Below are 27,337 nucleotides of genomic sequence, written 5' to 3'. Positions count from 1 at the left end.
GAAGACAAAGAAGCAGTTGCGAAAAAAAGGAAAAGGATATTTCAAACTTTTTGCTTTGCTACAGCTGAATTTATTCAAAAATTGTACACTGTACATAAGGTTTTTATACACTAAAAGGAGATAATTGATAGTTCTGTTTTGCCGTTGGTTTTTTTGGGAGACAGTGCTGCTGAATCGCGACATAAAATGTATAAATCAGACAGATTACATTATGCACGTACGAATGACCGCATTAATAGTCTTCGAGATATTTTTCACAGAGCTGCTGATACATCAGTTCCACTGATTTCTACAAAATATTTAAGCAGATGTATTCAACATCAAAAGTCTTTGCAACTACCACCTGAAGTTGTTGAAATGATAATTTCGTTTTATCCAACCCAATAAGTTTATGAAGATGAGACAGGCGACGAAATCAATGAAGATGATACAGGCTAAAAAAGGTCAATTTAACTTGTGTTTAGAAAATTAATTACAAATAAATGGCAATTTAGAAGAAGAATAAACAAATATTTCAAACAAAAAAAATTATAGTACTTTTCTCATTACTTACTGAAGATGGTGATTATGTGACTAATTTTAAGGGGGAGGGGGAGATGACTGCTGGCATTGTAAAATGTAGTTGTGGTAGAAAAATCGGTTAATATCTTGTGTCAAAAATCAAAGTGATTGCAAAATGTCTTCTAATACCACACGAGCACCTACATTTATCACTTTGACTATTTGAATGTTATGTCATGTATTTTTTGTTTAATTTACTGATTTTACACTTTCTTTAACGCTTGCCTTCATTTTAGTTTGAAATGGTACAATATTTCAGTTGCAATTAATTTCGCACAGAAAAAGTGATAATTTGACCTAGTGTGCAATGGCAGCATTTCAGAGATGTTATGTTACGTGTGTTTTATTTTGCCTTTTCTTCTCAATAAAAAAAATCAACAGCGGCAACAACAACTGCTTGGGGTTAGCTCAATTTCCCTGTAAGTGTTGGTTTTGTGGATATATATGTGTGTGTGCGTGTGTGTTTTGCCCTGCTTGTTCTAAAATAAATAAATAAAAAACGCCAACAGATCACATGTGCGCTAAACTTGTGCAAAAAATCCTCATCTCACTCCTTCGTCTCTTGTTATGCTACTACTCTTTGGCATTTAGCGCGTATCTTGTAGCCACGAAGTACAAAAGTATATATGCGAGTGTAGCTGAAAATAAGCTACCGCTACTACGGCATGTCAATATTTACAAACATTCAGTTCTTTTTTTCTCATGCGCAAACACACACACACACATACACATGTGAGTGCTTGCTGTTGGTATAACTCGTTATGGGCATGTTTGAATGGATAAATACATATAAATGCCGATTGACATATAACGACTACAACGACGACGACAACGACATTTACATGAAATGATTTCCTTTTCGCTGTGTTTGAGTCTCTGTGTGTTGACATTCTTCAGCTTGTTAGAATGTTATTCACTATGCTAATATGCGTGCCTATAGCTCATCATGTTTTCTTTACACGTGTTTGTCCCGACATACGTATGTATGTATATGTGTGCTATGAGTGTGTGGTTGCTACAGTCACAGATACATATGTGCATATATCTCTAAAGAAATGGCATTCGCAGAAATTCTCATGCTAATCAAAGTGAAATCTTATGAATTACTTATTTCAATTAACGTATTGAAACATTTGATTGAAAATTTCATAATTTCCCATAATCACATAATTTTCCAGGAATATTCAAGTTCATGCAAATGTGATTGCAAAGGTATAAAGAAACAAAAAAAATTAAATATACGTTTTTTAAAGCTCTAATTGTGTTTAAAAGGATATCATCTTATTGAGTGGAATTAAGTGATACCGTCCAATTGCGAAAGGAACGCAAAGCTGATGCAACAATCCTTATTTTTTACTAATCAATAACTATTTTAAAATGTTCAGCCGCTTGAAGCAGATCATACTAATTTTGTAATTCCGTTCACCTCGTAACATCCGTTCCATATGAAGTTAAATCATGATTTTCGCCATTTTATTAGTTTCTATCACAATTTCCACTCAAATAAGCCGAAGCTTTATATTTCAGGTTCACAAGGTGAAGTTTCCGTCGAATTTAGAACATTTTTTTACCACTGGCCGACAAATTGGCCTTTTTCAACCGAGCGATGTCGTGCACCGAAACTGATTTGATTTTTTATTCATTTCTGGAGAAGTGTAAATACACCGTTGATGGTACAACTGCACTACTCTATTACAATAAGGTCGGGAGAGCAAGGTATTAAACAAAAAGTTCTCTATACAATGGTACCTCCCATTATTCGGCATTTTGAAAATTTTAGCCGTATTTTTCAACGGAATTGCTTCAAAGTTTTGTTTTTGGAATTCGCATATGGCAGAAAATTGCGTATATAGATCAACGTTTGGATATAGCTCCCATAGAGACCTTTATCTGATTTTAATTTCATGGTGCCCCAAATGGCTAATATAAGCATAAATGGAGTGGATTTTGGTACGTAACACCGAATTCAGACTAGAAGAAATTATTTCAAATTTGGTGAAAATCGGTTAAGATAGGAGCTATAGGTTTTATATATAAGTTTTATCCGATTTGGTGTTTAAGTTCCTCACTTTCGTAATATGCTCTATACAACAATAATATTTGGTACCACTTATCAGATATAGCACAGAAATACCTCTTCTAAATTTGTATCGAGGTCGGTTCAGATTTGGATATAGCTTCCATATATCCATAAATCCGGGTCGCATTGGCCTAAAAATGGTTCGTGAGCTAAACATATCGCAATATTCCATTCGGCAAATATTGAAAAATTTGCTCGGGGTAAAGCCATTGAAATTCCGAAAAGTGCAAGAATTTACACTGTAACAGAAAGAGAATACTCTCAAAAGAACTAAAGAGTTGCTTCGCTTGGCTGAAAGTGGTGAACTGCCGAATTTCTCCGATGAGAAAACATTCGTTGTCCAGTAGTGTGTAAACAAAGAAAATAATTGTGTGAACTTGCCAAAGAGGTCAGCTGATAATGTCCACCTTCGGTTGGCCACCAGAACTCAAGCGCCGGCCATGGTGATGGTGTGGGCCGACATAACAGCCGATGGTCGTTCTCCGCTCGTATTAATCGATAGTGGCATCAGAATAAATGCCGAATATTATCGCGAAAATATTCTGGAGTGTCTATTAAAGCCTTGAGCACGCAAACATTTTGGCCGCAAACTTTGGACATTCCAACAGGACTAAGCTCCATCGGACTCAGCATGAGCCACTCAAGAATGGTTACAAAATGAGGTTCCCCTCTTCATTTCCAGCGCAAAATGGCCACCAAAATCTCCGGACCCCAATCCGTTGGACTATTGTGTCTGGAGTATTTTGGAAAGCAAGGTTGGCACTAAAAAGGACCAATCCAACGCAATATTAGGTCAGCGTATGACGGTTTCATTGGCCGTTTGAAGGCCATAATTCGTTCCAAAGGTGATCAATTCGAACAAATCTAAACTTATTCCAAAACTTGAAGCTATTTTTGACATATTTTGCTTTCATTCAACAAGATTTAAAAAAAAAATCAAAATTATGGCTTTTGGCTTCGTTGCAGATTATTTTATCTCACCCTGTATATTACAATTTTTGTAGCATAAAGTTGTATACATATGCTCCCGTTTTTTATGGTCCCCATATAACGGTACCCCCCCAATATTCGGCATTTTGATGGTTTTAGCCACATTTTTCAACGGAATTGTATGAAATTGTACACAAGGAGTTCTTTGTGAGTATTTTACCCCCAGACATTTGTCTATATAGGTCCACAATATCGTCTATCCCCCCATATATCGGCACCTTCCAATATTAGGTATTTTAAAGATTTTAACAGAATTTTCAATGGACAATTCCGTTGAAAAATGTGGCTAAAACCATCAAAATGCCGAATATCGGGGGGTACTGTTATATGGGGGCTATACGATATCGTGGACCGATATAGCCCATCTTCGAAGTTGACCTGCCTGCAGACAAAAGAAAGAGATCTGTGCAAAATTTTGGCTTCCTATCTTAACTCGTTTTACGCTGATCAAGAATATATATTATGTTGGGTCTAAAATGATTATTTCGATGAGTTACAAACGGAATGACGAACTTAATATAACCTACATTATATGTTTGGTGGAGGGTATAAAAAGTATTCATTTAATTCTCCATATACATCGATTGCATTTTCATGTTCCAACACAATATTGGTAGCAAATATAGTTATTTCTATATTTTGAACAAACTCACACTCAAATTCCAAAAAAAGTATTCATTTAATTCTCTATATAAATCGATTGCATTTCCTTTAGTGCAAAGATATTCCACTTTCACCTGATCTCAGGTAATTTATCATTTCCAAACGAATTTGAATAATCAAACATTCGAAATGGACCATATGTGTCCATGTTACAAAAATAATCACGAATCCTTCAGTCAACATTACACATATCCTTCGTTTCATGTAATATATGTACATATGAAAATGTTTTATAAATAGGTATATATGTATTGTATACATTTATGTGGGTTTCGTATAGCCCAATTGTATGAATGTGAAAACAAACATGACAAAGTTAATTGTTTGTATTTAATGTTCCTTTATTTGGTTAATAATTGCGTGGTTGTTTCTTTTTTCTCTTTCGTTTTTCTTTTCTGTGTTATTATTATTATTTACCTTTAACAATTGCGGTGAAATTATTATTATTTTATTTTTATTTTTCTCACTCACGATATTGTTTTAACATTGAACAACAACAACAACAGCTACAATCAAACAATAACGTCGTCTCGGTTCTGGCACGTATATAGCAGCGATTTCTATAGCTGACAAAAATCAGACCAACCTGTCCTGGGGTACGGTGGGACGGACGAAATGGGTAAAAATAAATTAAAAATGTTACTATTTAATTATTCAAGAGTTTATCCAGATATTTTTATGTTGATAAACAACAACAAGCAAATTCTTTTGAGTCCGAGAAGCAGGCCATATTTAACATGTAATCTGAACGTGTAATGCACCATGCATATGTTCGTTTTAACTATGACTGCGATGATGATGGTGGGGCTGTTTACATACCTACGTACCTACCTATCTACTTGGTTGCTATTGTCCATACTCTCAGGTACATACAAACGTGTATGCAATATATAATTGTGTGGAAATTTTGCTGTAATTTTATTGTATATTAGGGTGTGTTGGAATTCTATACATCGAAGATTTGTTATTGTTGTAATTGTTCGACAAATTCTTTGTGATGGACCCTTAAAGATTCTACCACTTCCATTGGTGGTTAGTTATATTAAAAACAATTTAAAATACAGTTCCTCTGTCATCACAAAAGATGAATCCCATATTTTAAAGTCCTTGCGTTTATCGATTGACCGGTCAATAAACAATATATACCTATAATTAATCTTCGCCCCCTTAAAGGTTTCGATGGCTGGACGAAAGGGGTTGTACCATCTCCAAAAGAATGTGATCCATACTCTCGGAGAAGAGAGCAACGTCGCTACTGTCATTGTCGAAACCTGATTTAAAACTTGTGGTGGGTATCATCACAGGTCAATGACCTCGAAATGGGATAGCGATGACATTGACTACTGAAGGATCTGTCAAGATGAAGAAGAAATTGAGACAGTCGAACACTTGCTCTGCCACTGCCCAGCACTCCTTAACGTTAGACACAGGTTGGTGGGGGAACTAGCGTCACATGATCTGTCTTTTTTAACACTGACCCTAAAGTAATTCTTCAATTAGCCAGAAGATTCAAGTGGCTAAAGACGACACGGCAACTTCTTTAGCCGTAGATCACACTCTATAAAACTATCTACTATCTTCACTCTCTTCCATTCCTTTCTTTTACTATTCTTTCTAGGATGAACACAATGGACCGGTAGGTCTCCGAGTGGAGCGTCCTTTAACCTACCCTAGCTAAAGGTTCCGAAAATACGGCTGTATTCCACTAGCTTCAAGTTTTTAAGAACAATTTTAAAAGGTTCTGCTTATATCTGCCATTCTTCAAAATTTCAAGGTTATTTCTACGACTGGTCGTTCCTTTAATGTTGTACAATTTTCTTTCCCTTTAATATTTTATTTATTTAAAATTCGAACTTATATCACCAAATAGTTTAAATCAAATTTGTTATATATCGTTTTTAATTTTTTTTTTAATTTATTGAAAAAAGCAAAAATGTCGGAAATAACATCAAATTTTAGAATAAGTTTAGATTTGGTCCAATTGGTCACCTTTGACAAGAATTATGTCCTTCAAACTGCCAATGAAACCGTGACAAACTACTCGAATGTTGCTCTGCCGTATTTTGGCCCATTTCCGGCGAAGCGCTTGCTTGAGGTGATCGACACTTTGGTATATTTTAGTGCAAACCTTGCTTTCCAAAATACTCCAGACACAATACTCCAACGGATTGGTATCCGGAGGTTTTGGTGGCCCTTGTGCGAGGAACCTCCTTTTGTACCCATTCTTGGGTGGCGCGTGCTGAGTGCGATGGTGCTGCGTCCTGTTGGAATGTCCAAGGTCTGCGGACAAAATGTTTTTGTGCCCAAGACTTTAATACACCCTCCAGAATTTTCGGCATTTAATCTGATGCCACGGCCGATTAATACGAGCGGAGAACGACCATCGGCTGTTATGGTGGCCCACACCATCACCATGGCCGGCGCATGAGTTCTGGTGGCCAACCGAAGGTGCACTTTTCAGCTGACCTCTTTGGCATGTAAACACGCTCATTTTGTTTGTTAACAAACTGCTGGACAACGAATGTTTTCTCATCGGAGAAAACCAAATTCGGCAGTTCACCACTTTCGGCCAAGCGAAGCAACTCATTAGCACTTATGAGTCTATTTTCTTTCTGTTGCGGTGTAGTTCTTGCACTTTTTGGAATTTCAACGGCTTTACCCCGAGTTCATTTTTCAATATTTGTCGAAGGGAATATTGCGATATGTTCAGCTCACAAGCCATTTTTTGGCCACTGCGACGCGATTTTCGATCAAGTCGCTTCTTTACTTTTCGAACCATTTCTGCTGATGTTGCTGTTTTCTGCCGTCCACTTCCTCGACGTCGGGCTACGCTACCAGTATCACGATCACGAGCGATGTTTCGAGACATAAAAGATTTATTCACATTTAAATGCTGGAGTGCTCTAACGATAGCCACTTGTGGTTTTCCAGCCAAATATAAAGAAATTACACTATCACGCTTGGAAAACTCTCTGGAAAATTCTAACCAAAATGTTTTTGAACGCTTGTAAACAATATAATGAGCTGTCACTGGAATAATTTTAACAGCTGTCGGACGAGTGGCTTAGAAATGACAGCAGTCTGAAGTTGGTTGTAGTTTTGTCATCTCACCCTGTATGTATACATTATGAGGTCTGCAGTATTTATTTTATATTTGCTGTAACTAAAAAAATACCCCAACTTCGAGTTATATTCCGAGTCTTCATATTTTTTTGCTCATCCTCATGTCTTCACCCTATTATTATTTATAATATATATATGAAATACGAACATACACTATAAATACTAACCCCCACCACCACCAACGAACGTTTATAAAACTTCAACATGGTATAAACGGATAAATTAAACAACAGGGCAAAAACGACCAACACTCATACAAAACAAAGACATAAACACGCAATGCTGACATTATTTTTTAAAAGTTGCAAATTTTATTTTAACCTGAATTAACAAAACAACAAGAAAAACAATAGCTCTGGCAGCAACAATGCACAGAGTAAAATGCAAACACAGGCCATCAACGTACATACAGCAACAACAACAACAGCAATAGCAAAAAAGAAAATTGTAATTAGCAGAACACAGAACACAATGCCAAGCTGGTGCTGCTGCAACAGTAGCTACAACCCCTTGGTCGAAATGAAAACAAGGCACTCTCTTGCTCTCGCTCACCTGTAATAACGCAGCGAAGAGGGGCGGAAAGTTTATATATTTTTACAATGAAATTGATGTGGAAACATGTGGTAATACAATAAAAGCAATTGTTCTTCTACTACTACTCCACTATGGCTGGGGCATGTATGTATTGTTGCTGGTGTTCTGCAGCAAATACAGCAAAACGAGAAGTAGGGACCAACCCGTACCAAACCTATCCAACCCAACTTAGCCAACAAAATTTAATAAATGGCCAAAATAACCAAGCTTATGAAGGAAGACAGTTCATTAGGGTCTTAGAAGCTACCCAACACCCTTTGCCCCCCTCCATAACAACACGAGTTTATAAATTGAACAAAGAACATATTAAAAGAATGTATTATATACATTTTTTCGTTTTTCTTTTTTGGAGAAATTAAAGCCATTTCCACGAAATTATAATATGAGAAAGATATTTTTGGAAAATAAAAAAGAACAACATATTCGTATTTTATTTTATTACCTATTTATAGCCTTTAGCAAAATATGTTCGTTACACAAATTTTATTGATATTTATTGTAAATTCCAAAAAAAGTGGAGGCAGAATTTTAAGTAAAATATTTCATTATTTATTGACGGGTTTTCTCATGCATTTAGAAAATTAATATTTTCGTGGATAGGATTAAATTATTATAAATCTAAGACTGAATGACACAAAACTACAATAAATTATGTTTCTATTATTTTATTATTATTTGTTACATATTTGTAAAGAATTTATGCGGGTTAATATACCTTAAAGAAACCCTGGAAATAAAAAAAATTAATATCCTCATTTTCAGACAGAATTATAAACAAGTAGGCAAGGGTGCCTTCCATGTGATACCCTACAACACCATAATAAGTTGGAACACCAAATCCATTTTGGTAGATTTCGTTTCTAATACCGGGGGTTTTTGACCGGGGGAATTTTCTCCATATTTACGCCCTCTGTCGTACTGATAGGCATTTAAACAATTTTACACAAAAATTGTGGTCCATATTACAAGCTACATATAATCCATTCATATAATCTAATGGTCATTTTTAGCCGGGCGAATTTTTCTCATATTTACGCCCTCTGTCGTACTGATAGGCATTTAAATAATTTTACACGAAAATTGTGGTCCATATTACAAGCTACATATAGTCCATTCATATAATCTAATGGTCATACAAAATGCTAGATTTCTTCCCTGTCCTTAGAACTCTCCATAACTGTGACCTGTAAAGCGACTGCAAAATCTGGAAAATTTTAATTTTTTGGTATAGGGTAAGTGTACCAGTAGTCGGCACTTTCAGGATTTTCGCGTTTTTAATCGCTCACTATTCTAAGTGGAACATTTCAATTATTACAAAATTATTTTTTTAGATTCGAAATTTTGTATAGTTTTTGCAATAATAAATAAAGTTTTAATAACTTTTTATTAAATTTCATAAATATGTTGTTTTATTAAAACAATGCTTTTTTGCCAGTAGTCGGCACCACTTGCCAATTGTCGGTATGGCATTATCCAACAGTCGGCATAACAATTTTTTTGTAAGTATAATTAATAATAATAATAAATTAATTCATTGAAATATAATATTTTTGTTTAGTTAAACTGATTCCACGTCTTTATTGTACTTTTCTTCAGAATATGAATTATCGAGGACCTTCGCAGACAAAAATTTAATTTTTATTAGAATAATTCATCTTTTTCTTGACGAAATTGTGCACAAAGATAGCTGACAATATATTTGAAGTAAACAAAATACATTTAGTTACAATAGTTTCATTTATTTGGGCTTAAAAATAAAAAGTGCCGACTACTGGGACATGCCGAACTTAAGGACACTTACCCTACATCAATTCCTAAATAATTTCCGACCATCTTCAAAAACAAAAGGCTCCAATTCTGATAAATTTAGTGATGACCGAGCAATAATTGCGATCTGTTTCATGATGACAAATGGGCAGACGGACGGACATACATAGCTAGATCACCATAGCTCGGCGATAAAGGCAAATCCATATATAAAGAGTGACAGCTCATTATGTTGTTTACAAGCGTAAAAAGGAATTTGGTGAGAATTTTCCAGAAAAAAAGTTATTCGTAATGGAATTCAAGCGTGTGATTTCTTTATATTTTCTGGAAAGCAACAAGTGGTTATCGTTAGAGCACTCTAGCATTTAAATGTGAATAAAAAAAGGAGTAGATTCGCTTGGCTGAAAGTGGTGAACTGCCGAATTGGGGTTTCTCCGATGAGAAAATATTCGTTGTCCAGCATAGTGTTTACTTGCCAATGAATTCAGCTGAAAATGTGCACCAGAACCCATGCGCCGGCCATGGTGATTGTGTGGGCCGCAATAACAGTTGACGGCCGCTCTCCGCTTATATTAATTGGCCGTGGCATCAGAATAAATGCCGAATATTATCGCCAAAATATTCTGAAGGGTAATTTGGACATTCCAACAAGACTCAGCACCCTCGCACTCAGCACGTGCCACCTATGAATGGTTATAAAATGAGGTTCCTCGCTTCATTCCCAGCGCATAATCTGCGGATACCAATCCACTGGACTATTGGAAAGCAAGGTTTGCACTAAAAATTACCAAAGTTTCGTTCACATCAAGCAAGCGCTTCGCCGGGAATGGGTAAAAATATCGCGGAGCAACATTTGGGCAGCGTGTGACAGCTTCATTGGCCGTTAATTCTAGCCAAAGGTGACCACTTTGACCAAATCTAAACTTATTCTAAAATTTGATGATATTTACGACATTTTTTGCTTTCATTCAATAAAATTTAAAAAAAAAATGTTTGAATGTTTGACTTTGTTGTATTTTTTTATCTCACCCTGTATGTAAGAACTGAGGTCTAGTATTTTAGCGATATATGTTTATATCGGATAGCAAGATCTTGCGATCCAAATATCCCAATATCGGGAGGTGCCATTACATGGAGGTTGTACGAAGACATGGACTTGTATAAGCTATTTTTTTCATTGGAGCTTGTACCAATTGTTTAAACTATATAGAGACTATATAAAATTACCGTACATTTTCCATACAATTCTGCGAACCTAAAGTACATTTGAGCAAAATTTTATCGATCCACTGCACTGCAGACGGAAAGAGAGTCATAAAACATACAAATGGATGCTGATCAAAATATATATGGATTTCTTCGTGATGGTGGTGTAGGGTATCATATAGTCCGTCGAAACAGACCATTCTTTTCTGATTTTTTTTTTTTTTTTTTTTTTTTTTTTTTTTTTTTGTGAATAGGGCAGCAAGTGGATTTAATTTTATATATGCTAACGAAAGTTATGGTGATGGAAACGACAAAAGTAAGAAAAATCTTTAGTTCCCGTTATATGGCTTATGTCAAACTTATTAATATAATGTGGCCTCTGTCTTGATTTCAACAAAGAGACGGACACACAACCTAACAATTCCTTTTATTTGCAAATCATATATGTGATCTCCTAGAATTTCTGTATTATGTTCTTACTTGATGCCGAAAGTTGGCAATTTGTCCCATTTGATCATTTAAATACTAAATTCACAAGAGGACAAATAATAACTACTCATATAAGTCTTAAATTTTCCAATGCCAAAAAAATTGAATATCAACTTAAGGAATATTTCCAAAGGAGCCCGTTCAAATTTTGTAAACATTTTTTAAGTCTTTTTTTGTTTTGCTAAATACAGAATTTGTCACAAAACATGACATTTCGTTGCAGGCACAGTAGAAAAAACGATTGGTGGCTCTACAATCCATTGCTACACCAATCGGGAAAATTGATCAAGAAATCTGCATAAGACCTTTTAAATTATTAAATGTTGGTCACTATACAATATAAACCAGTAAAGACAGTCTTAAAGTCGGGCGGGCCGACTTTATGATACCCTACACCACTTTGCTAATTTAGTAGAGCTCCGCATAACAATTAAAAGTTTTTATGGGAGAATTCGATCATACACGCTATGATTATAAATATAATTAAAAGTTCAAAAGACTAAATATGCCGAAGCATTTGAATCTTTTAAATTCGGACTTGTTTTGCCCACTTGGTGCACAATTAATTTGAAATCGGATAAAAATATATATGGGTGCTACATCCAAATCGGAACCGATCTCGATAAAAATTGGCAAAGATATTTCTGAGCTGTATTTGAAATATTTCAATGAATATCGTTGTTACGGCGTGAATATTACTGCTTTGGGTAACAATATAACAAATCGGATGAATAGTATATATGGGAGCTATATCTTCGCCAAATTTGACATACTAGCTTCTAGACCCAATTCGGTCGTAAGTGCCAAATTTCATCCCATTTGGGCAAATATTAGACGTTTGGTGCACAATAAAAGGCAAATCGGACGAAGTTATATATGGGAACTATATCCAAATCTGAACCGATCTCGATAAAATTTAGCAAATGTATTTCTGAGCTGTATTTGATATATTTCCCCAAATATTGTTGTTACAGAGTGCATATTACGGCTGCGGAGGACAGAAATAACAAATCGGATGAACAATATATATGGGAGCTATAGCTATATCTGAACCGATTGCGATCAAATTTGGCATACTTATTTTCAAGTCCAATCTGATCGTACGTTCAAAATTCCATACTATTCGGACTGATATTACACGTTTGGTGCACAATAAAAGGCAAATCGGACGAAGATATATATGGGAGCTATATCTAAATATTGACCGATTATCTCCAATTTCAATAGGGCTCGTCTTTGGGCCAAACAAATGATTTGTGCAAAATTTCATCTGGATAGGGCAATAAATGCGAACTGTACTTTGTTTACAAAAATACGGACGGTCATGCATCGACTCAAAATGTGATTCTATGCAGATCATCAAAAGGAACTATGGGTCTATCTCGTTTCCTTTTGCCTGTTACAAACAAATGCACAAAGACATAATACCCAGACCACCTTGTGGTGTAGGATATAAAAATGGGAACAATACTATGTTTCATGTATTGCCTAGTCTATGGTAATTCTGTCATAGTGACTAGATTTTACGATGAGCAGTTGGCATAATCCTCCACTTTCATGGTATATCATTAGGTCTTCGAATGAATGAAACTTTGTTACAAAGTATTAGTATTCGTATTTAATATCCAAACAATATGGCAGCCTTGTTTGCCAAATTTATTTGCTAACCAAATATTATAATCAAACCTCATTGTTAAAATAATTATTTTTTGCTCTATCAATTGAATATTAATTTTTTCGTTCTTTTTCTTCTCATTTCAGAAAATGTAAAACCCCTGACATTCGATGAAGTTTACAATCAAAGTAGCCCCTCAAACTGTACCGTCTATGTTGGTGGTGTCAATAGTTCTCTCACCTCCTTGAGCGAAGAAATATTGCAGAAAACATTTTCTCCCTACGGTTCAATACAAGAGATACGCGTATTCAAGGATAAGGGTTATGCATTTGTAAGGTATGTATTGGAAATTGCCTTCTATCTCGAAATGTATGTGAGCAAATCTAATTTACTTTTTTTTATTTTTTTAGATTCTCTACAAAAGAGGCTGCCACCCATGCAATTGTTGGCGTTCATAATACCGAGATCAATGCCCAACCTGTGAAATGTTCTTGGGGTAAGGAGAGCGGTGATCCCAATAATGCCCAATCATTGGCCAGTCAGGCTCTGAATCCAGCTGCGGCCGGATTTCCCTATGGCGTTGGAGCTGCAGCTGCCGCCGCTGCTGCCTATGGACAACAGTTGGCCGCCACCGGCTGCTGGTATTCACCAACTCCCACGTATCCTGCTTCGTCGGCCACAGCTGCTGTAACACCTGCTGCCTCAGCTGCGGTACAAAATCAATTTCTGCAAGGTATTCAAGGCTATCACTTTGGGCAGTATGGTGGTTATCAGCAAGGCTATATGGGGTAAGTTAAGGAACTAAACATAAACATACCTAAAATATAACAAATTACATATTATAATAATTTTAAAAAATTCTTGAAATATATAAAACACTTGCCCTTTTGCTTTCAAAACACATTGTTTTCAACACCGGCTATTTTTTGTTTTATTTTTTCAAACTCATTAATTCAATAGCACAATTTTGTTGCATAGTCTCTCAGTGTTGTCCAACAACCAATACAATTAAAACGAATCCTCGGCTGGACATCAAAAACAATTTAAAATTTTACGAATAATTGATTATAACAAAGTAAACATAATGCTTAAAACAAATATTGAAAATAATCCTTTAACTGAAAATGTCACTTTTGAAAACATCAATGACAACGGGACTATATACATATATTCAGTAAATGACAGCAGGTTCAAAGTGTTTACACAAAAACTACATACATACCAAAGAATTGATGTGTATGTAAATTGCAGATGTATGTATGTGTGTGCATATTATATGACAAATTTGTATGTACAAATGTATGGTGTGTTTGTAGGGATATATATGTATTTGTTGAGTGTTGTTAATGTAAACACAATTTAAACACAAATTGAGGTTACACACTTTAAACACTTACATGGGCGTGAATGTAAATGTACGAGGTTCGCTAGGAAAATATTAAAAACTGTAGGTATACAATTCCTTGTTGTATATCCGGGAAGCAAGATGCTCTTTGAGGGAAATTGACTTTAATAACTGACCGACTGTAAACCGCGACAGCAAAATTTTTTGGTAGTCATATATGACATTCTTGACCACCAGGGGCCAGGACAACTGCTCCACCAGGAGGCCTAAAATTAGGACAACGATATTACATATTACTTGTAATATCGCTACGTTTATTAAATTTTCTGCGTTCTAGAATTATGTCCATTGTATCGGGCCTTATTTTATAAATGCATATTCTATTTTGGGGATGTGCCATAAACATTGGACTTCTTGATGCTAGAAGAAGTGGGTCAATATTTGCCATGTTTGCTCTAACTTTAGACAGATGCAAATATTAAAATATACCAAGATTTTACTTTATTGGGTATTCGATCCTCAATAATCGGGTACCAGAATTTTGATAATCTATTTTTTTTTAATATGGATAAGAAAACATCGGTTATTGCATTTTAAGAGAGTTATTATTTTACAAAATGTTGACGTATTGTGTAGTGAGATTAGAAGGAGTGTCAATTTTCCTAAGCAAAAATCTAAACATGACGTATTTAAATTTTTATTATATATTTAAATTTTTATTATATTATACAAAGTATACATATTCTAAATTAACATAAAATTCTATGGCGATTTAGCGATGTCCTTCCGTCCGTCCGTCTGTGGAAATAACTCTAGCTTCCGAATGAAATTAAATAGATTGATAAAATTTTACTAAGATATGTGTTTGGTCTACAGGTATTGAAAATGAGCTATACAGGGTGAGATAAAAAAAAACTGCAAGAAAATCAAATGCCATAATCTTTAATTTTTTTAATTTAAAAATGTCGGAAATAGATTTGTTCGAATTGCTCACCTTTGGCACGAATTATGGCCGTCAAACGCCAATGAAACAGTCACACACTGCCCGAATGTTGCTCTGCGGTATTTTGGCTCATTACCGACTAAGCGCTTGTTTGAGGTGATCGACACTTTGGTATTTTTTAGTGCCAACCCTGCTTTCCAAAATACTCCTGCCACAATAGTCCAACTGATTGGTATCCGTAGATTTCGGTGGCCATTGTGCACTGGAAATAAAGCGAAGAACCCCATTTTGTAACCATTCTTGGATGGGGCGTGCTGATGGGAGGGTGCTGAGTCCTGTTGGACTTACGAAGTTCTACGTGCCCAAGGCTTTGATACACCCTCCAGAATATTTTCGCGACAATCAGAATAAATGATGCCATTAGAATAAATGATGCCAAAGTCGATTAATACGAGCGAAGAGCGACCATCGGCTGTTATGGCGGCCCACACCATCACCATGGCCGGTGCTTGAGTTCTGGTGGCTGACAACGTATGTTTTCTCATTGGAGAAGACCCAATTCGGCAGTTCACCACTTTTGGCCAAGCGAAGCAACTCTTTAGCTCTTTTAAGTCTATTTTCTTTCCGTTGCGGTGTAAGTTCTTGCACTTTTTGGAATCTCAATGGCTTTACCCCGAGCTCATTTTTCAATATTTGCCGAATGGATTACTGCGATATGTTCAGCTCACGAGCCACGAGCCATTTTTCGGCCACTGCGGCGCGGGTTTTGATCAAGTCACTTCTTTACTCTTCGAACCGTTTCTGCTGATATTGCTGTTTTCATCCGTCCAGTTCCTTGACGTCGGGCTACGCTACCAGTATCACGGTAAAGAGCGATGGTACGAGACACAAAAGATTTATTTACATTGAAATGCTGAAGTGCTCTCTTTTTTCTGGAAAATTCTCAACAAAATGCTTTTGTACGCTTATAAACATTATAATGAGCTGTCACTGGAATAATTTTGACAGCTGTCGGACAAGTGTCATAGAAATGACCGCAGTCTGAATTTGTTTGCAGTTTTTTTTTTCGTCTCACCCTGTATTAGTAAAATCGGTGTGACTTTGTGTAAGGATTTCTCATTTGAGAACACCTTGTCCGTGGGTATTTCCTAAGAAACTTCTGCCCGAAAGCACCTGTTACCTTAAAATAACTATATACCATAATACATGTAATGTAATTACAAATTATTTGTCCGAAATTCCATATCCTTCATCGTTAATATGGGTGTCCTTACACCAAAACTTCAACTTATTTTAATATGTGTATATATATTATATAAATTATACCAAGACACATATAAATATAAACTCTTACATATTTTAATGATTGAAATGCCTTTGGGTGTAATGAATGATAAAATGACGAATGTCTGAATTCATTTACTAATTGTCAGGCAGGAAGGCAGTCAGCCTGGCTGGCTGGCTGGCAGTCATGTTCATTAAATGTTTACACTATACTAAATTCATATTCACACACTCACACACTCCCATACCTACATATGTGTGAATATTTATTCGTGTAGAATGTCATCAGTACTACATTTTTTTTTTGTTTTTAATTTTCTAAATGACGACTTATATCTTGTTATAAAAGTGTGTGTATATATGTGAAAATGAAATTTTTAACGCCCACTTGTTAAACTTAACTTTTTCCTTCATTCCATCCATAAGATTGTGAAGGAGATACACTCACACACACACATCCACATACTTTTGAACAATAATTATAGTTGCATATGTGTAGCCGTGTTCTAATGTAGATTAAGTATCTATTAAACAAATTAGTTTTATTTTTGTTATGAACATTTTTTTTATTTTTTGTCACACCAAGGACGACGCTGAAATATTCCTTTATAGAGTAACCAACTAACGCCATATTTCTTTTTTTCTTCTTGTTCGCATTTCTTTCGTTCCAGTATGGGCGTCCAAATACCCACAACTTGGCAAGGCGTTGCTACACAAGCCCAAATATCTCCTGCTCAACAGTTGGCGACGGCGGGTGTTGCCGGTGCTGCCATACCTCAGGCAGCTGGTGTCGTAGCCTACCCCATTCAGCAATTCCAAGTTAGCCCCCAGGTAGGTAACCAAACCATAAAAAACAACAACATTTTACAAACAAGAACAAAGTGAAAGGCAACATGAAAGCTTTTGACATAAATAAATATTATTGCACTTTACATAGGCAATATGTACATAATAAGTAGTTTTGTTTGTTTACGTTTTATTTTGTTACTCCTTTCGTAATTTTTTTCTTGTACCAAGCTTTTCTTTTGCTTTTGTGCATGTTTTATGCTCGCAGTAGTTATTGAGTTTTAAATTACGTCCTTTTTTCTCTTTCCTTTTTGTTAAGCTTTAATTTGTATTTTTTTTTATTGTTTAAGTGTTCGGCAAATTTGGTACTAATTAAAAAGAGATGAGAAATTCAAAGGGAATTGGGGTCAGGGAGAAGTATCAAAGAAAACTGTGATCTAAAAAGAAGACATTTTGGATTATTTTAGTTATTTTGAATAATTTTATAAATTTTAAATTTAGCGTTGTTGGGAAATCATCGGCATCATTCTCAAGTGTTCTATACGAAATTTTGAAAATTTTTCCCGATGTGCTCTGTCCAGTTTTCGATATCTGTCCTAATTTTCATGACGTGCTGGATTTTCCAGAGGTTTCGGTTAATATGAAAATAATTAAATAACATAAAAATAAGAATTGTTTTTAAAACCTGTACAAGTTTTTAATTCAAGCAGGTACAAAGAAAGTCATATTTCATATATCATTCATATAACTCATAAGTAAATACGCAATGCGCAATGTATGGTACACTTAAGCATTATACTGACAAATTGTGTATACATAAAAATGGGCTAGGATAGATCACAGAGATGTCATTTCAATAGGAAGATAAATACCAACGATATTATTTCATTGCAGTTTTGAACTACTTAAATATCTCTTGTCGTCTTATACGTTTTCATTAAAAATGAAGATCAGAAATTCCACACACACCCAGAGGAATTCTAAATTATTTTTTTTGTTCGTTTTGTATTTCGAACTCTTTGGATTTTTTCAAACTTATCAATATCAAAATATAAATTTGGACCACACCAAATAATTCAACATACGACCTTTAAGAATTCTACCATCTTAATACTTTTATTGATCTATCAATAGCATTAATTTTCGTACAATGAAAGCGTGAGGTTCCGAAAATCCCCTTTATATATTGAAGGTTTGCCTAGGCTAATTTGCATTATTCCGTCTCCCATAAATCGTTCAATTACAATGAAAAATAATTTTGTAACCTTTAGAATTTTCCGTGGTGCTTCAAAGTTATAGCTCTAACTGATCGTTCATAATTTGTTCTAAAGAGTGTAAAGAGTGAAATTTGCTCAAATTCGAGTTGGAGCAAAACAAAAGTTGAAAAACAAAACGAGCAAACTCCATTGTTCAGTTTTGCCACATTTTAGAGAGGGCGTAAAATTCGTTCATAAATGAGATGAGTATTCGGCTTCCACTCCAATTTTTATATTAGTTTTGTCATTCCGTTTGTGACATCCCTAAATATTCGTCGTAGACCCCATAAAGTATCATAACCAGTAGAAAATTCTATATCGATTGAACGATGTCCGTCTGCCTATCCGTCTGTATGTCTGTTGAAATCACGACGTAGACTTTCAAAATTAAGCAGAACAATTTGTGTCTAGGATTGTATTGAAAATGAGATATATTGGTCCACATTGCGAATATCCGCCATGTAACCTCCCAATATTAGGCATTATGATGATTTTTGCCACATTCTTTTCACGGATTTGTCTAAAAATTGGTATTTGTAGGTCACAATGGGTTCTAGCTCCGGTGGCGAAAATTTGTATAGCCACGTTTTTGCATAGCCCCCCATATAACGTTAACTCCTAATATCCGTTATTTTGATGATTTTTGCCACATTTTTACCACGGATTTGTCTAAAAATTGGTATTTGTAGGTTGTAATGGGTTCTAGCTCTGGTGGCGAAACATTGTATATATCCACGTTTTTGTATAGTCCCATAGAGCCATGTTTTGTAAGGAGTAAAGTGTAAATCAACCTGAAAAAGATTTGCGGAATAGTTTTCTACTTTCTTTCGGAAAATGTATTCAATTTGGGTTTTATATTTTGGGGAGCTAAACGATGCACTGTGTGTCATGTGTTTTAATACAGAAACAAAGGTAAATTTATACTCAGGTGTAAGAATTGAATGAATAATTAAATGAAAAATAATAATGCATGTTTAAATAACTAAATTTTAATGCATGTTTATATATTTTTGATTTTTGTTTTTATATCCTTCTTGTTTACATTATGTATATGTTTTTTTAAATATTTTCCAATTTTTTTCAACATATCATTTAAATATTTCCTTAGCAAGTAGTGTAGTTTTTTTTTTCTCTTATTGCATATTGCTCTATTCACGAGCACCCCAGCAAATATTTTTCAAATAGTTGTTTTTTATAAAAAAGGCCAAATATGTTTCCTCTTATACAATGTTCTATTTCATATGTCCTTTTTTCGATACTCTTTTTCAATTTTTACTAACACCCATATTATTTTTTAAGGTTTATCCTTTACTTTTGCAGGCACAGTAAATCCTCACAACCAAAAATAAAACAAAATTGAAATTATAAATTTATATTAAATATTATATTATTGCCAAAAAGGATGAAAGAATAAAGAAAGAAAAAAGCAGAACAAAATATGCTAAATTAAGAATTTGACATAAATGTGAGTTGTAAATAAAATATACAAAAAAAAAAAAAAACAAAAAAACAAATTATATAAATAAAACATAAAAATCTAACACAAGAAAATATGCTGCAAATACCATTAATGTTGAAAACTATTGAAATGGAGAAGATGGAGAAAATTTATAAAAAAAATAGAAAAAATGAAAGCACAGCAAAACTAGTTCTATAGACTATATATATGAATACACAACTACTTATAAATACAAAAATACATAGAATTATTTGTAAATTGACATGAATTGATTTGTCAGTATAGATTTTACACAGACACACTCACACACATCTACATAGAAAACCCCTCCAATCATAAATGTCATGCACTTGAAAGAATATTAGGTCCATAAAGGATATAAAGAAAACACATGTGGTATGCGTGTCACTCACACACAATCAAAGGATTTATTGGACATACGCACACAATACTGCATACATATTCCCACACAAATCCACATCAATATAATTAACTAGTAAAAACGATGTTTGAAAGAAAAAAAATCTATGCCAATTATTTTATTAGTCCAAAATTAAATTTTAAGATTAACTCTTAGTTTTCTAAAAATCTAATCCTCGCTGAGAGTTTGATAGTTCATGTTTTTTGATTTCCAGAAGGAATATTTCCTCTACACAACATTTCCAGGAGTGTAATTTGGACATATGAGGTCGATTCTGCATACACGAGGTCGATTGCTGTGCTCTTTATGCCCTTCACCGTCGAAATTAAATTTAATTTGTTTTCCTTTTTTAATTTCATTAAATTAGAATTCGGTTTGTAACACAAGCATTAAATTTAAGTTCGTCTGTCTGTTGAAATCACGATACCGCCTTTGAAATTCGCCATAATAATTTGAATTCTGCCCAGGTTGATTGGGACTGACCATGTTTTCGTACAGCGTCCATATAACCATTTCTTTCGGATATTTGGGGTTTCAACGATTTAAGCCAGAAATGATAAAAGGCCAAGTTTGAATGCTTCTCCGTGGGCGATATCGATTTTCTCAGCCGCTCTGATTATTTCCTAGGCAGAAGAACATTACAAATGATAAGCATTGAAGCCAAAGCTCAGATATGCTTGAGAGTGAAACGAGAGTGTTCAAAGAGTACAAGTTTTCTAAAAAAAAATGATCAAGGCATTATTTCTTTGTGCATTTGTTTGTAACATGGAGAAGGAAATGAGGTAGACCCATAGTTACTTTTAAGGATCCTCATAGAATCACATTCTGATATATGTTTGTCCGTCCGTACGTCTGTTTGTCCATGTATTTTTGTAAAGAAATAACAGATAGCATTTATTGCGCCATCGAGATGAAAATTTGCTCACCATTGCGCCTTCGAGATGAAAATTTGGTGAATATCCATCCAGATAAAGCTACAGCTGCTATATGCATATTTTTCTGATTTTGTAAAATATGTACAGAAACAACTCAGAAATACCCCAGAAATACCTCTGCCAAAATCTAGATATGGCTCCGACGTATATCTTCATCGGATTTCACGTTAAGTTTTCTCTAAAAGTGTAGTATCAGCTTAAATGGTATAGATTTTCGTAAAAATTGGTTCAGATATAGCTATACAGGGTGAGAAAAAAAAACTGCAACAAAGTCAAACGCCATAATTTTTACATTTTTTTATTGAACGAAAGCAACAAATTTCAAATCTTACAATAAGTTTAGATTTGTTCGAATTGTCACCTTTGGCTTGAATTATGGCCTTCAAACGGCCAATGAAATCGCCACACGCTGCCCGAATGTTGATCTGCGGTATTTTGGTTCTTTCCGACGAAGCGCTTGCTTGAGGCGATCGACACTTTGGTATTTTTTAGTGCCAATCTCCAGACACAATAGTCCAACGGATTGTTATCCGGAGATTTTGGTGGCCATTATGCGCCGGAAATGAAGCGATGAACTCCATTTCCTAACCATTCTTGGGCGCTGAGTGGATGCTGAGTGCGATAAATAAATAAATCTAAATAATAATATATTCCTCTTTAATATTTTAAATATAGGTACAGATTTTGCACGGCTCCCGTATAACACTGCAGTATGACTTTAAGTATTTTTCTAGGTCCTACTTACATTTTCAATAGAATAACTGCAATTAAAAGATTACAAAGAACCAACGACCTCTGGAAATAATGTTTAATATTTAATCCCAATTGGAGTTAGAATTTGCTCAAATAATTTGAACTAAATAAATAAAGAGAGCTGCGATTTTTTTTTTGCAGATTATTTAAATTTGAATGTCGTGTTATACTTGGTTTAAAAGTTTTTAGTTTTCGTATTCTCGAATTAAAATATTGTCTCTCAATTTATTTTAATTCGTGCCGATTTCCACAAAATTTCTAATTTTTCTAATTTCTATTTAAATTGGCTTGGATAACACTCAAGATTCATTCGAACTTTTATATTTGATGGTAGGATAGATGTTGAATAGCGGTAGTTCATTCAATAGATGAAGAAGAAGAGATAAAACTATAAATACTATATAATATAAATGTACATTTGACACACCAGAAAAGCAAATAATCAACACTGCACTTTAGATGTTGTCTTCGGAAAAAAATCGAAAAACTCCAATAAAACGGAAGAGCAAGATGTTAGTAAACAAAATCATAATTTTACACAAAGATATTCAAAATAATTTACTAAGACACCCCTCCCCCAAAAGGGAGAACAAAGTAAATTTATTCAAAACATGAATAAAAAAAATATTAACACAAAACACAAAATGAATTAATTAAAAAAGAGATTTTTATACAAAACATACATACAAACAAATTCAAACAACAGAAAAACGAAAATAAAAATAATTTTGAGAAGAGATAAAAATAGCACTAGTGCCTAAACAACTGTTTGAAAAAAGGAATTCACTGCTTTCAACAAAATGAAAAACAAATTAATCTAAAAATCCCCAAAACTATTTGGTAAACAAACTAAAGAACCACAGAAACTCTGAAAACCCTTTAACGGACACATTGCGCACACATAAATAACCCTTGAAATCGTTTATAAATGTGGTCTAAATCTATGATAACAATTAAAAAAATATATATATATATTTTTCTTTTTAATTGTTTTTGAGTTTATATTCGAGACAAAAACCAAACAAACTATTTGTACTCTAGATTCAGTTAACAATAACGGTCGGACAAATCGTGCAATATATAGAAAAACCAATTTGGAAATTAACAAAAGAAATCGGAAAAAATCATATATAACTAGCTATAATCTGTATTACAAGAAAAAAAATAAATACACGCACACTGGTTACCACTACACATGTTTCAAATTACACACACACACACAAAACATCACATCACTGTGTATAGCTGTATTAACAAACAACAAATTCCTAAAAGTATTAGTGCAAAGCAATTTTACAAGATCCTGTAGTTTCTAACAAATAAAAAAAAAAACACTCACTCACTCATTCACTTACCCACTCACACACTCAGTCACTCAAGCAAATATCTTCATTCAATAATCTATATAGGTCATTATATTTGATATGTATCAGCAAACCAAAAACAAAAAATATAAAAAATAGCCACAATTAAATTACAAATCCTAAAGGCATAATGCAAACACACCTATAGATATCTGATTTATTCATTCAAAATAGTTCCTAGACCAACAACAACAGCATTAGAGAAACAACAATGTATTGAACAAATTTATAAAGCACCTAATGTATTTATACAATAAAAAATGCTAAAGAACAGCCAAAATACAACAACATTTTATTTTTTTAGTATTTTTAATTATTTTTCATATTCTTTATTTTAAATTATTAAAATTAACGTTTGATTTGGTACATGCTCATCCATTTTCGGACATAGATTGTTGGAAGACCATTCCATTTCAAATTTAGTAACTACAAGCTTTTAGTTCCATTTAAAGATAAATATATTTTAAGACATTTTTAAACCACTTGAATTTTCTCACTGGATTATAAAACAAAAAAATTATATTTGTATTCCAAAATATGCAATATGGTGCTACATTGAAAAAAAAATGCTTGTATACTTGAACACCGAGGGCATACCCGAAAAATTAGTTGAGCTTTTTGGTGAAATGAAAAGGCAGGTGTAGAGAATTGGTAGTATTGGACTTCAACACCGACGGCATACCCGAAAAATTAGTTAAACTTGTCGATAAAATGAAAAGGGAGGTGTAAAGAATTAGTAGTATTGGCTTCTGATCTCATTTACTTTTCGTTCCAATACTTTCTGGGCACAGCAGTTGTCTCAGAGAAAATATAACAATACTCTCGCTAGTCTTGCCATTAAAACAGTAGAGAAACTCTCCTGCAACTTTTTTCTCAGAGAGAAAAAAAGAGAAGAGTGTTTTATTAAAGATAGGAGGAAAATGACCCAAAGAAATAAATAATTCCTAAAAAATTAAAAAAATAAAAAACAAGTACCAAAGACTGTCATGTGGACGCTATACCAAAATTTGAGATTGTTATTGCGAGTTTTAAATACCATATTTGAAACAATCCCGTGGAAAATTTTGCTTTATTAAAATATCGAATATTAGGAGATACTGTTTTATGGAGTAATAAGAAAACGAGGACTAAACCGTTATGAACTAGAAGTTCTGAAATACAGATTTTTTAATAAATCGGTAGTGGGATTCTCTACTTCATTGTTTTTCAGTTACCAACAAATATCGGTGAAATTAAATCACAAAATTATAAATGACAAGTCTGAATTAAACTTGACAACACTGTTGTTACCGGAGGACTTAGCGACTACTTCATTTTGGTCGCTATCTTGATGAAAAATGTCTTTAATTACCGAAATTATAAACATTTTAATTTAACCGATTTTTGTCGGTAACTCAAAAATTGAGTTAGAGAATCCCACTACTGATAAAAATTTTTCTAAAAATGTGTAACATGCGGTAAAAATTCTTATAAATATTTGAGGTATCAGGCAGACGTGTTGCCGTCTTTGTCTGCGATGGCGTTTTTAGAAAACTTTTTTGTCAAAATAATTGATTGAGGTTCATAGCACTGGCTTCCCATATTCCTTTCCCATTTTTAAAAGCCAAATTGCCAAAAAAATAAACGCAAAATCATTGAGCCCCTCTTTTCTTTTTTATACCCTCCATTATACACAGCATGGATGGGTATATTAAGTTCGTCATTCCGTTTGATTATTTTAGCCACATTTTTTAATGAAATTGTCTGAAATTCTACACAAGGAGTTCTCTGTGTTTTTGCGACATGATTAGTCGGAATTGCGTCAAATTTCGTATTTGAAGTTCGTAATGTTTACTACAACCTATGGAGGAAAATTGTCCATGCAGGCCTTATATAAAAACCCCCATATAAAGCTTTGTTTTCGAAGGATTCTTTTTTGAAATTTTTCAAGTTCCTTCCGAATGTTGGAGGGTATAAAAAGTTCGGGCCGGCCGAACTTAGCTGCTTTTTTACTTGTTTCCTTTTAATTTACTTAAAAGATTAAATGCTTTTTCGGATATAGGATCGTTTTCTAGTCGAACGTAGTATTTCTAAGATGTTTGGCATTGGAAATATGCCATATCGGTCCACATTTAGGTATAACCCCCACTAATGGTATCTTCTGACTTTACATATTTCAAAGGATGTGGTACTAAATAAGCTCCAATTTGATTTTTCAGGTTCTAGGAGATTTGTTTTACTGACCAATGTAGGTAAATAATTTCTATCATAAATATCTACAATTAAGCGGAAATTTGATATGTCAGGCACTCGGTGGGTAGTTCAACTTCTCGCAAAAAATATTCATAATGTGTTCACTTTTCGGCAAAACCCCCATATAATAGTGACTCATGTTTTTTGCGTAGCCGATATAGAACAGTGCATACTGACATTTAGTGTAATTTCATATGTCGCATACTTCATGGGTAAATTACCCGCTTTCAAATATATTCAATATAGGTATATAACCGAACTTCCAATTTGTGTAGATTTTAAATTCAGAAGATTTTGCCATATGCCAATTTTAATATTCTACTAAAAGGAATTGTTTCCTCAATTCACTACTTCAATCAGTCTTAGAATTTTGAAGATGGGCAATAACATTCCACTCCTATTGGTTGCCTAGAGCAATCGAAATACCCAATGGTGTCCACAATTTGCTCATTATATTATATTATTTCTAGCATAATATCAGCCTCCTATACAAAAGTCAATTATTATTCTTCCACCATAGTATGGAGGGTACTATATTATATACTATAGCAGGTACAGGTCTTCGTATAGCCCCCAAGTAACGATAACTCCCAATATTCAGTATTTTGATGATTTTAGCGACATTATTTACCGCATCTGTTTCAAATTTCGTATTCAAAGTTCCTAGTGGGTACTACAACCTACGACAGAAAATTGCGATTTCACGTCGTCGTATTTACCCCAAGTAAAGGTAACTTCCTATATTCGGTATTTTTAAGATTTTAACAGAATTTTTAACGGATTCTATTTTTTCTTTGGAAATTTCCAATTTTTTCACTTGTTTTTTTTTTAACTTTATACATTTCAATATGTCTGCCAATCCAATGTGAGAATGGTACCTCCACCATAAACGTTCAACATTTTAAAACGCATAATTCACAAATAAAGATAAATATATTAAATGGTTCCCCCTTTTGGAACATACACTACAAATTGGAAAAATCTGAAAAAAATGAATGTCATTTAAATATAATTATTAATTATATTAAATAGGTCGAAACTTCATTAAATTTAAATTGGTTAAAAATTTCAACTCGTTGGGCGAAATCCTTGAAAAAACATGTGTGTGGTTTTTCAGAGCGAATGATTACACACATAACGTAATATTTATGATCCAACGTAGATCGTGCTTCTGATTTACCTTGGAGGTGCTGACCAATTTTGATCATCTCGATCCTAGTTCGACCACACATTGTTAAATACAGTACCATTTCATTTGTTTCTTAAAAAAATTTGAGAAAAACGAAACGTGAAATGTACTCACAATCAAATTGTTAGTTATTTAATTTATTTAATTGAAATATTTATAAAAATATAATTACAATTTTTATTCTTTTTTCTTTAGTTTTATTTTTTATTATTTATAATTCGTTGTTACTTAGCTCTAAACAAATTAGAAATAATAAAATTTTTGCTTTCTCAAAATGTGCTG

General features: G+C 33.9%; 1 protein-coding gene across 5 annotated transcripts in view; it reads left to right on the top strand.

The window, feature by feature from the left end:
- Window positions 1–27,337, top strand: part of LOC101900139 (cytotoxic granule associated RNA binding protein TIA1) — a 279,044-nt gene that overhangs the window by 238,465 nt on the left and 13,242 nt on the right. For 3 of the 5 annotated variants that reach the window (XM_059127140.1, XM_059127137.1, XM_005180325.4), the window contains 3 exons: window positions 13,235–13,424; window positions 13,499–13,876; window positions 17,332–17,491. In XM_059127140.1, the coding sequence (XP_058983123.1) occupies window positions 13,235–13,424; window positions 13,499–13,876; window positions 17,332–17,491 (728 nt within the window). Of the gene's footprint in view, window positions 1–13,234; window positions 13,425–13,498; window positions 13,877–17,331; window positions 17,492–20,001; window positions 20,118–27,337 lie in introns of those variants that run through there. The other 2 variants (XM_059127139.1, XM_059127138.1) reach the window with 2 other exon arrangements.

This window comes from Musca domestica, unplaced genomic scaffold (assembly GCF_030504385.1).
Source record: "Musca domestica strain aabys unplaced genomic scaffold, Musca_domestica.polishedcontigs.V.1.1 42, whole genome shotgun sequence".
Lineage (NCBI taxonomy): Eukaryota > Metazoa > Arthropoda > Insecta > Diptera > Muscidae > Musca > Musca domestica.
The sequence above is the reverse complement of the archived record's forward strand: the minus strand, read 5'-3'. Positions and strand labels throughout refer to the sequence as shown.